Genomic DNA, 12204 nt, shown 5'->3' with positions numbered 1-12204 from the left:
GGGTGGGTACCAGAAGGCATCCCAGAAACAGATCTCTGCCTCAGAGAATCCCTCACGGTGAGATCAGCTCTAGAATTTAGTGATTGTAATGTGGAAAATGGGGAGTTTTCTGTGGCTACTGGCACCTTTCTTTCCTTATTCCCTTTATTCATCTCAGGTGGAGAGATGGCATAGGTGGATGGATCTACATTTAAGTCCCAGCTCCACCGACTTGCCTTGGACAAATCAAATCTCAGTTTCCCCATCTGTGAAATGGGGCTAATGAGAGCACCTGCCTTGTAGGGTTGCTGTGATGAGATAATGCAGGTAAACGGCTGAGCGCAAGACCTGATAAGTGGTAGCTGCTATTAATATAATCAGGACCCCATTGGATTGGACTGGGGAGGGGGTGTCGTTGTGTCTGCCAGCTCTCAGCCCTCTGTTATGGAACCAAACTGGGTCTGTTTGCCCATGCACAATGGAAAACCAAACACTGAAGCACCAGGTTTTTGTAGAGAGAAATGTTTACTGTGAATCAACTGCCAAGGAGACAGAAGGCAGTGCTCAAATCTGTGTCTCTGAGCTGGGGACTGGGGCAGGTTTTACAGGCAGAGGGTAACGAGACTTGATCTGATTGAGTCTTGCTATGAGGTGATGCTGGGAGGTGTGATCTGATTGGATCATGCCATGAGGTGATGCCAGGGCTCAATCTGATTGGATCATGGACCATGCCATGTGGTGTCCACTTCATAATTCAGCCCCCATTCCTCGGTCCTGTCTGAGCACTTAGGTTCCACCTGTGGTTGCACATTTGGTTCATCTGAGGATGTTCAGGTTATGTGACCTTCAACCTGGGAGTCCGTGGCAACTGAAAAACAACTCACCATTACACAAAATTGAACCAGAATGGGCCGGTTCTGTGGTTACACCTCCACCACCATCCCTCCTCTTCTCACACAGGCTGGGGCTGCTGGTTTGTTTCTACAATGACCTGGAATTGCTGGATGCCACTGTGGCTCAAGTCCTGCTTCACCAGATGATCAAGTGCAGCCACCTGAGGGGCTTCCAGGCTGGCGTCCAGAAGGTACAGCTGGGGTGCAAGGCCCTGAGGCCTCTGCCTCAGTTTCACTAGCCAGAGAAATGGGGAGAACAGCCTAGCTTAGCCTTTGAGAGGAAACACACAGCACTAGTTGGGATTTAAGTCCAGTCACAGCAGATGGCATCTCAAATACTGAGGTAAGTGTAACATTGAAGCCCAGACAGAAAATAGCAAAGGAACAGACCCTGGGGAGATCAAAATTTAATCAGAACAGCTGTCTCAGCCAGGCGCGGTGGCTCATGCCTGTAATCCCAACACTTTGGGAGGCCAAGGTGGGAGGATCATTTGAGGCCAGGAGTTTGATACCAGCCTGGTCAACATCATGAGACCTTTGTCTCTGCAAAACATACAAAAAAATGGCTGGGCACGGTGGTTCACACCTGTAATCCCAGCACTTTGGGAGGCCAAGGTGGGCAGATCACCTGAGGTCAGTTTGAGACCAGCATGGCCAACATGGTGAAACCCTGTCTCTACTAAAAATACAAAAATTAGCCAGGCGTGGTGGCATGCGCCTGTAATCCCAGCTACTCAGGAGGCTAAGGCAGGAGAATTGCTTGAGCCTGGGAGGCAGAGGTTGTGGCGAGCTGAGATCGTGCCACTGCACTCCAGCCTGGGTGACAGAGTGAGACTCTGTCTCAAAAGAAAAAAAAAAAAGCCATGTGCCTATAGTGCCAGCTACTTGGGAGGCTGAGGTAGGAGGATGGCTTGAGCCCAGGAGTGCCAGCCTGCAGTGAGCTATGATAGTGACTTTGCACTCCAGCTGGATGACAGAGCAAGACCCTATCTAAACAAAGAGAAGAAAAGAAAAAAGAAAAGAAAAGAAAGAGACAGCTACCTCGAACTTAAATATGCATACAGATCACCTGGGGATCTTAAATGCAGATTCTGATTCAGGAGCTCTTGGTTGAGGCGCAGGACTCCCATCTTCCTCTTCTTCCTCCTTCTTCCCTTGGCCTCCCAAAGTGTTGGGATTACAGGTGTGAGCCATTGTGCCCAGCTGATGCTGCACTTCCAACAAGCTTCCGGGTGATTCTGGAACCGCTGCTCTGGTGAGCATGCCTGGAGCGGCAGGAGATAAAGCAGTGGTTCTCAAACCCGCCTCTAGATTAATAACATCCCTGCCAGGTGCCACCCCCAGAGAATCTCATGTTATTGTTCTGGGGTGTGGCCTGAGGTATGGCCTGACTTTAATGCTTCTCAGGTGATTTCAATGAGGCCAGGATTGAGAACACTGACTTGCAGGGTGGTTATGAGTTCCCAAGACCAGATGAGCAAACACCCTCTCTCTCATTTTCCTTCCTCTCCATCTCCCTCTTCTTCCTTCTAGTCAAGTCTCAATTCTACCCCCTTCCATTCCACTTTTTGTGGCCCTTTTCAATTTGCTTAAAATCGAAAAGATGACATGAAAATAATATTAAATGAAATTTTGATAAAGTCATCAATAATTTCACAGCAGTTTTCCACACATCATCATAAAGTCCCCAGACACATTTGACATTTGAGAGTGTGGTCATCTGTTTTGGTCAGTGCATTTTTTTTTTGAGACTTATTTTTTTGAGTTTCATTCTGTCACCCAGGCTGGAATGCAGTGGCATAATCTCAGCTCACTGCAACCTCCGCCTTCCGGGTTCAAGTGGCACAATCTCAGCTCATTGCAACCTTTGCCTTGCCTCAGCCTCCAGAGGTGGTGCATGCCACCATGCCTGGCTGATTTTTTGTATTTTTAGTAGAGATGGGGTTTCACCATGTTGACCAGGCTGGTTTTGAACTCCTGGCCTCAAGTGATCCACCTGCCTTGGCCTCCCAAAGTGCTGGGATTACAGGCGTGAGCCACTGAGCCTGGCCTGTGAATGCATATTTTTGTTTCCAAGGAAAAGAATCCCTCCCAAGCAAGCTCAAGCAAAAATAAGAAGATAAATGTATTTTAAGGCCCAGGGGTCTCAACATGTGGCAACCCTGACCAAGGCATACAATTAGATATGAGGGAGCCCTTTGGGATCATCTAGCTCAGTCGTTCTCAAACTGGAGAGTGCATCTAAATCACAGGGAGGGCCTGTTAAAATACAGCTTGTGGCAGTGGTCCAGTTTTGCGGAAGACAATTTTTTGGCACCAGGGACCGGTTTTATGGAAGACAATTTTTTCCATGAACTGGGGCCGGGGGATTGTTTCAGGATGATTCAAGTGCATTACATTTATTGTGCTTTTCCTTCCTTCCCTCTCTCTCTCTCTCTTTCTTTCTTTCTTTCTCTTCTTTTCTCTTTCTCGCTCTCTCTTTTTCTTTCTTTCCTCCTTCCCTCCCTCCCTCCCTCCCCCTTCCCTCCCCCTCCCCCTCCCCCTTCCCTCCCCTCCCCCATCCCCTTCCCCTTCCTCTCTCCTCTCCTTTCTTGATGGAGTCTCACTCTGTTGCCAGGCTGGAGTACAGTAGCACGATCTTGGCTCACTGCAACCTCTGCCTCCCAGGTTCAAGCAATTCTCTGCCTCAGCCTCCCGAGTAACTGGGACTACAGGTGCACACCACCACGCCCAGCTATTTTTTGTATTTGTTGTAGAGATGGGGTTTCACCATGTGGCCAGAATGATCTCATTCTCTTGACCTCGTGATCCGCCTGCCATGGCCTCTTAAAGTACTGGGACTACAGGCGTGAGCCACCACGCCCAGTCTGTGCACTTTATTTCTATTATTACATTGTAATATATAATGAAATAACTATACAACTCACCATAATGTGGAATCAGTGGGAGCTCTGAGTTTGTTTTCCTGCAACTAGATGGTCCCATCTGGGGGTGATGAGAGACAGTGACAGATCATCAGGCATTAGATTCTCATAAGGAGTGCACAGACTAGGTCCCTTGCATGCACAGTTCACAATAGGGTTTGCTCTTATGAGGATCTAATGCCGCCTCTGATCTGACAGGAGGCCAGAGCTCAGGCAGTAATGCTCACTGGCCTGCTGCTCACCTCCTGCTGTGGCTGGTTCCTAACACGCCAGGGTCCCGGTGGTCCCCATCTGTGACCCGGGGGCTGGGGATCCCCGGATTTCGGAGCCCTACCCAGTCTCTGATTCAGGAGGTCCGGGAGCAGCCTGGCAATCTGCATTTCCAACAAGTTCCCAGGTGTTGCAGATGCCGCGGGGTGTGCTCCACACTTTGAGAGCTGCCACTGTAGTCCACCCCTTCGTTTTACAGATGTGAAAACTGATTTCTAGGGAAGGCAGTTGCTGAACTTAGAGAACCCAGGCGCTGTGACAGTTGTTTCTTCTACTTAACTCTGCTGCCCCCCAGTGGCTATTTCAATATTGCCAGAAACCCGTTTTGCGCACCTGTCTGAAATGACTACGTTATTACGTAAATTCAGGCGTTAAAATATGAACCATTCTTGTTTTTTGTTACAGAGCTCATTGCATAGTAGGTGACTTTATCACATTCCTTACTGAAAGCAGTTGTAATGCACACTTTACTATCATTAGGCAGGCATATTGCAATAAAATAATTATTAAAATGATCATAGAAACGTGCAAACAGGTGCAAGAGATAATTTTAAGGAGAAATATAGAAGAGCAAATTGTGCTTCTGTTCATATTACAACTCTGTAAAAACTACGTAGTGTCTCTATATTTATAAAGGTATAAGAAATCTTGGAAGCATATACACCCAATTGCTAATCATGGTTATTTTTATGAGGTAGGATGTTCAGGAGACTTTTACTTTCTTGTACTGTGAAGAGTTATTTTTGGCCAGGTGTGGTGGCTCATGCCTGTAATCCCAGCACTTTGGGAGGCTGAGGCAGGCGGATCACATGAGGTCAGGAGTTTGAGACCAGCCTGGCCAACATGGTGAAACCCCGTCTCTACTAAAAATACAAAAATTAGCCTGGTGTGGTGGTGGGTGCCTGTAATCCCAGCTACTCAGAAGACTGATGCAGGAGAATCGCTTGAACCTGGAAGGTGGAGGTTGCAGTGTTGCAGTGAGCCGAGACCGCGCTATTGTACTCCAGTCTGGGTGACAAGAGCAAAACTCTGTCTTAAGAAAAAAAAAAGTTATTTTTACACAGATTATAAATTATCGTGAAAAGGCCCCTGGCTATTTCATGAAAGGAAAACAGCCTATATATATGGATATAGAGTTCAAGGTCACCAGAGGACAATAGATGCTATAAGAGTGTGGTGGAGTTGTAAAGGGAACATTTCTTTCTGACATGGATTAAGGTTGATTTAATAACAAATTAATATTTAAATGAAGTACAAAGGGAATTGTTGGCACACGAAAGGCAAGGCCAGAGGAGGTGTCCTCCGTGTGATGTCTCACTGTCTGGGCATGGCAGGAGTCCCTTTCCTTCCTCATTTCTGGGCCCAGAAGCTTTGATGGGACAGGGTCAAGGGAGGGTGCTGTGGAGTCCTAATAGCCCTGGATGTGGTCAGAGGGAGTCACCACCCTGCTTCCTGTCAACACTCATTCCAGTTTGCTCTCCTTCCAGCTCAAAGCAGAACTCCTGGATATTGCCATGGAGAACCAGACCCTCAATGAGACCCTGGGTTCCTTGTCGGATGCGGTTGTAGGTTTGACCTACAGCCAACTGGAATCCCTCTCCCCTGAGGCTGTGCACGGAGCCATCTCCACCCTCAACCAGGTCTCAGGTTGGGCCAAGAGCCAGGCCATCATCTTGTCTGCCAAATACTTGGCCCATGAGAAGGTCAGCTGGAGTTTTAAACTCTTCTTTATTTCCCTGAGATGACCTAAATGTATTAGTCCTCCCAGGCTGCCATAACAATATACCGTAGATTGAGTGGCATAAACAACATAAATTTATTTCTCATAGTTGCGGAGACTGGGAAGTCCAACATCAAGGTGTCAGAAAGGTAGGTTTTATTCTGAGGCCTCTTCTCTTGGCCTGTAGGTGGCCGCCATCTTGCTGTGTGCTCACCTGACCACATGAGAGCAAGCTCTCTGGTGTTTCCTCTTACAAGGAAACTAATCCCATTGGATCAGGGCCCCACCTGACCCTCATTATCTCATGACCTCATCTAACCCTTAAAGGCCTCTTAAAGGCCCCACCTCCCCATACCATCACATTAAGGGTTAGGACTTTGACATATGAATTCTTGGGAGACACAAATATTTAATCCATAACAGTCAGCTATACACACACAGCAGGGGCAACCAATCAGTAACAAGATGATGCTGAGGAGGACTGCCTGGGTTCAAATCCTTGCTCTGCCATTTACTACCTGTGTGACACTAGGCAATTTGCTTACTTTCACTTTGCCTCAGTTTCTCTATTTGTAAAATGTGGACAACAATAGCACTTACTGCTGGGCAAGGTGGCTCACACCTGCAATCCCAGCACTTTGGGAGGCTGAGGTGGGAGGATCACCTGAGGCCAGGAGTTTGGGACCAGCCTGATCAACGTGGTGAAATCCCGTCTCTACTAAAAATACAAAAATTAGCTGGGTGTGGTGGTGCACGTCTGTAATCCCAGCTACCTACTGCTGAGGCAGGAGGATGGCTTGAACCTGGGAGGCAGAGGTTGCAGTGAGCAGAGATTGTGCCACTGCACTCCAGCCTGGGCGACAGAGCAAGACTCTGTCTCAAAAAATTAAACAACAACAACAAATCAATAGCACTTATCCTTTAGCATTGCTGCGAATATTATGTGAGTTGGTACACATGAAGAAGCTAGACCACCAGGTGACACCACAGAGTATGAGCTCAAGGGGCGTTAGCCATCCCTGAGTGGGATCAACGTGTGGGACTCATCCCAGGATTTTCCTGCCTGCTGTTGAGCTGCTATTAGGTTGAGGCAAAAAGTAATTGCGTTTTTTGCCATTACTTTGGGATTAGGGATGATGCTATTTTATTCCAATCTTGGGCTGCAGAGAGGGAACTGTCAGGCACACAGTCCTCTTTGGTTGGGACAGGAGTCTTAATCTGTGTTCTAGCTGCTCCTGGGGTGGAAAATGGACATTCTTTTGGGGACAGTTCGTATCCCTGGGTTAGGTCCAGTCCAGAGGGCTCCAAATCTGAGAGACTTGAGTTCTAAGCATTTTGGTGTCATCTTTTTTTTTTTTTTGAGACGTAGTCTTGCTCTTGTCACCCACACTGGAGTGCAATGGCACAGTCTCAGCTCACTGCAACCTCCGCCTCCCGGGTTCAAGCAATTCTCCTGCCTCAGCCTTCCGAGTAGCTGGGATTACAGGCACCCACCATCATGGCCAGATAATTTTTGTATTTTTAGTAGAGACGAGGGTTCACCATGCTGGCCAGGCTGGTCTCGAACTCCTGACCTTGTAATCTGCCCGACTCAGCCTCCCAAAGTGCTGGGATTACAGGCGTGAGCCGCCATGCCTGGCCTTTGATGTCCTTCTCATTTAGTCCACACTCACGGCCACTTCCCAGGATGCAAACTGGCTCACAAGGATTGGATTAGGACCCATTCCAATCAAATAATTATAACAAACATTTATTTATTTTTGGCTTCTGGATATTAATTTTAATTACTTTGAAAAAACATAATTTACTACCAGATGTTTAACAAGCACCCATTATAATTGCTAAACTGTGAATTCAGTTTTAACTGTGTCTGACCAACTATACAAAACTCATCAATTTTTGTTTTGACAAAAGGTAGTAGGCTGGGCGTGGTGGCTTATGCCTGTAATCCCAGCACTTTGGGAGGCCAAGATGAATGGATCACTTGAGACTAGGAGTTCGAGACCAGCCTGGACAACATGGTGAAACCCTGTCTCTACTAAAAATAGAAAAATTAGCTGGGCATGATGGTGCACGCCTGTAATTCCAGCTACTTGGAAGGCCGAAGTGGGAGAATTGCTTGAACCCAGGAGGTGGAGGAGGTTGCAGTGAGCTGAGATCGTGCCACTGTTCTCTAGACTGGGCTGGACTACAGAGCAAGACTCTGTCTTAAAAAAAAAAAAAAAAAAAAAAAAAAAAAAAAAAAAGTAGTAGAAATCCCAAAGAATAAAGGAGAGACTACTCCTTAAAGGTCATGTTTACTAACCTAGCACCATAATTCCAGTGTTAGTACCTCCCGTGCAGCTCGAAGGAGGATATGGGAAGAGGTGAAGATGTTGAAAATGTAAGGGGCCCCATTTTTCTTGCTCTAAAGCAAAATACCACAGTGTCTCACAAAGAAGAAAATCACTAGGCCAGGCGTGGTGGCTCACGCCTGTAATCCCAGCACTTTGGGAGGCCAAGACAGGCGGATCACAAGGTCAGGAGATCAAGACCATCCTGGCTAACACAGTGAAACCCTGTCTCTACTAAAAATTAAAAAAAAAAAAAAAAATAGCTGGGCGTGGTGGCGGGTGCCTATAGTCCCAGCTACTCGGGAGGCTGAGGCAGGAGAATGGCATGAACCTAGGAGGCAGTGCTTGCAGTGAGCCGAGATCGCATCACTGAGGTTGGAAATGAAAACAAAAGCTTTTGATTCAGGTGGTAAAGGGGTTTAAGAGTTATAGAGTAGAATCCATGCATCCAGAAGGCAGTGCTGGAGTCGGCCTCAGGAACTGGGGGGTTTCTTCTTCTTTTTTTGTTTTTTGAGACAGGGTCTCACTATGTTGCCCAGGCTCGAGTGCAGTGATCTGATCTTGGCTCACTTCAGCCTTGACCCCCCAGGCTCAGGTGATCTTCCCACCTCAGCCTCCTGAGTAGCTGGGACCACAGGCACATGCCACTACGCCAGGCTGATTTTTGTATTTTTTTGTAGAGATGGGATTTTGCAATGTTGCCCAGGCAGATCTCAAACTCCTGGGCTCAAGCAATCTACTCGCCTTGGCCTCCCAGAGAGCAGGAGTAGGGGATTTCTTCTTGGCATCCAAGTCTTTTGAAATTTCTTCAAGTTTTTAATGCTAGGTTTGGTATGTCATGGTTCTGAGCCAGATATATTCTAACCACATTTCCCAAAGTAAATCCAAGTGGGAACTGGAGCAGGATATCGGTAGGGAGGGCGAGGGAGGGATGAAGGGCAGCTGCAGCTCCGAGGGCTGGTCCTATCCTGCTTCCTTCATCACGGGGCCAAGGGAGGGGGGATGTGGAATGACAAACATTTACTGAACACTTACTATGTGCCAGGCTGTGTTCTAAGTGAGTTAATCATTTAATCCAACGATCCTCTGAAGTCAGTAGTGCTATAGTCTTCATTTTCCAGTTCATTCATATGAGGTACCCAGTGTGTAAGGGAACTGGAAAAGGCCACGTGAAAGTTACACAGCTGGGACTGAACCCAGGGCACCTGGCCTCAGAGCCGTCTTGTTTAACTCCTGTGCTCATTGTTCCATCATGGCACCATGACCAATGCCCACCCAGTCCCACTTTCTGACTCAGGTACCAGGCCAGCCCATTCATCTGGTCTCTTCTAGCCTTATGGTGACTTTATGTTGAAGGCTTCGAATCCTTGTTTCTGGACTTGATTGGGGCTCCATGGGTCCACCTTGACAGTCCTCTCTGAATTTGATTTTAGGGAGTTGAGGGAGACTGTTTCGTTCCCTCCCAGCCCAGGACAAAGTAGTTTGTCTCTTTCCTAATATCCAGCTCTTCCTACTGAGGAGCGAGGCCACTTTTACTCAGAAGGCAAGAGGTAAAAAGGTCTTGCCTTCTTTGAAGACAGCATGAGATCACCCATTATACACAGAATAACTAAAGGAGCCCACTCAGCTGTCTTTTCATAGAACCAAAGCATGTCCTTGATTATATGGAAAACTATCTAGCATCTTCACTCTAAAGGAAGGAAAAAAAACCCAAGTATAATTTCCCTCTTTCTTTCCTTCCTTCCTTCCTTCCTTCCTTCCTTCCTTCCTTCCTTCCTTCCTTCCTTCCTTCTTTCTTTCTCTCTCTCTCTCTCTCTTTCTCTCTTTCTTTCTTTCTTTCTTTCTTTCTTTCTTTCTTTCTTTCTTTCTTTCTTTCTTTCTTTCTCTCTCTCTTTCTTTCTTTCTTTCTTTTTTTTGAGACAGAGTTTTGCTCTTGTTGCCCAGTCTGGAGTGCAATGGCACAATCTCAGCTCACTGCAACCTCCGCCTCCTGGGTTCAAGCAATTCTCCTGCCTCAGCCTCCCAAGTAGCTGGGATTACAGGAACCTGCTACCACGCCTGGCTAGTTTTTGTATTTTTAGTAGAGATGGGGTTGCACCATGTTGGCCAGGCTGGTCTCCAACTCCTGACCTCAGGTTATCCACCCGCCTTGGCCTCTCAAAGTGCTGGGATTACAGGCATGAGCCACCATGCCCAGCCAACTCTCTTTCTTGATAGAAGGAAGGAAGGCCTGTGGAGGCAGCATCTGTCTGGCTCACTGCTGTGCCCCTAAGGTGTCACCCATCCCTATACTTGGCACATAGATGGGCTGAGTGCACTTTGGAGAGGGAAAGGCGGGAGCAGAGCCTGACTGCGTGGCCGCTCCTCTTCCAGGTGCTGTCTTTCTACAATGTCAGCCAGATGGGTGTGCTGCTGGCTGGGGTCAGCACCCAGGCCTTCTGTAGCATGAACCGCAAGGACCTCTCGCAGGTCCTGAGAAGTGCCGTCTCCCAGTATGTATCTGACTTGTCACCTGCCCAGCAGCAAGGTATCCTCAGCAAGGTGAGAGGAAGATGTCTGGTGCTCAGCCACATGTCACAGGGGGTGTGTTTTTGGGGTTTGGTGAGTGGGCTGTGACTTTGGGCCATGAAGCCCGGGCTGGGGTTGTCTCTGCCGTTGGTGTCTGGGTGGCTCTGCCTTCTCCTGGTGGCACACCTTCCTTCCTTTCCAGACAGAGCCCTTCGGTCATGCTGTCATTCTTCCCAGACCCCTTTGTTCTCCCAGACAGTCTAATCTGGAAGCCTTTTCTTAAATCAGGTTTTCTGATCTTATAACACTTCAAGTTCAAGTTTTTTTTTTTTTTTTTTTGAGACAGTCTTTCTGTGTTGCCCAGGCTGGAGTACAGTGGTATGATCATAGCTCACCACAGTCTCCTGGGATCAAGCAATCCTCCTGCCTCAACCTCCTGAGTAGCTGGGACCACAGGCATACATCACCATGCCTGGCTAATTTTTTTAACTTTTTGCAGAAACATGGTCTTGCTATGTTGTCCAGGCTAGTCTCGAACTCCTGGCCTCAAGCCACCATGTCTGGCTAATTTATTAATTTTTTGTAGAGATGGAGTATTGCTATATTGCCCAGGTTGGTCTCCAACTCCTGGCCTCAAATAATCCTTCTGCTTCGGCCTCCCAAAGTGCTGGGATTACAGGTGTGAGCCACCGTGCCTGGCCTAAAATTTGTTTTTCAAATCTAAAAATAAATCCCAAAGTTCTAGGGTGCATCTGAAAGCCCTTTTCATGGTCCACAGCCATGTCCGTATTCTGCTTTTTTGTTTGTTTGTTTAGATAGGGTCTTCCTCTATTACCCTAGTCAGCATGCAGTGGCATGATCTTGGTTGGCTGCAGCCTCGACCTCCGGGGCTCAAGTGATCCTCCCACCTCAGCCTCCCAAGTAGCTGGGACTACAGACCTGTGCCGCTTACTAATTTTTGTTTTTCTAGAGATGGGGTCTTGCCATGGTGCCTAGGCTGGTCTCAAACTCCTGGGCTTAAGTGATCCACCCGCCTCAGCCTCCTACAGTGCTGGGATTACAGGCGTGAGCCACCATGCCTGGCCCCTTTTTTACTTGTCAGGGAGTCTTTTCACATCTTGCTCTATCAGGTCTGTTCTGTCCAATGGCAAAATCTGTTAAGAAACCAAAACTTGGCCAGGTGAGGTGGCTCATGCCTGTAATCCCAGCACTTTGGGAGGCCAAGGTGGGCGGATCACAAGGTTAGGAGATCGAGACCAGCCTGGCCAACGTGGTGAAACCCCTGTCTCTACTAAAAATACAAAAAATTAGCCGGGTGTGGTGGTGCACTCCTGTAGTCCCAGCTACTCGGGAGGCTGAGGCAGGGAAATTGCTTGAACCCAGGAGGCGGAGATTGCAGTGAGCCAAGATCGTGCCACTGAACTCCAGCCTGGTGACAGAGGGAGACTCCCATCTCAAAAAAAAAAGAAAAAAACCCTAAAACCTAAGGGGTTTGGCCTAAAACACCAATACCTTGCAGATAGCAAGTAGCCCATACAGTTAAAATGAAGAAATAAGGAGCACAGGTTTTGGAATCA

The 12204-nt window shown here is 47.7% G+C and overlaps 1 protein-coding gene across 4 annotated transcripts in view; it reads left to right on the top strand.

Annotated features, from left to right (window-relative positions):
• The window catches only part of OTOA (otoancorin), a 102737-nt gene that overhangs the window by 45939 nt on the left and 44594 nt on the right, over positions 1 to 12204 (top strand). For 3 of the 4 annotated variants that reach the window (XM_030823134.1, XM_030823135.1, XM_030823133.1), the window contains 3 exons: positions 940 to 1063; positions 5554 to 5769; positions 10493 to 10660. In XM_030823134.1, the coding sequence (XP_030678994.1) occupies positions 940 to 1063; positions 5554 to 5769; positions 10493 to 10660 (508 nt within the window). Of the gene's footprint in view, positions 1 to 738; positions 814 to 939; positions 1064 to 5553; positions 5770 to 10492; positions 10661 to 12204 lie in introns of those variants that run through there. The other variant, XM_030823137.1, reaches the window with a different exon arrangement.

The sequence above is a fragment of the Nomascus leucogenys genome, chromosome 2, assembly GCF_006542625.1.
Source record: "Nomascus leucogenys isolate Asia chromosome 2, Asia_NLE_v1, whole genome shotgun sequence".
Taxonomy (NCBI): domain Eukaryota; kingdom Metazoa; phylum Chordata; class Mammalia; order Primates; family Hylobatidae; genus Nomascus; species Nomascus leucogenys.
The sequence above is the reverse complement of the archived record's forward strand: the minus strand, read 5'-3'. Positions and strand labels throughout refer to the sequence as shown.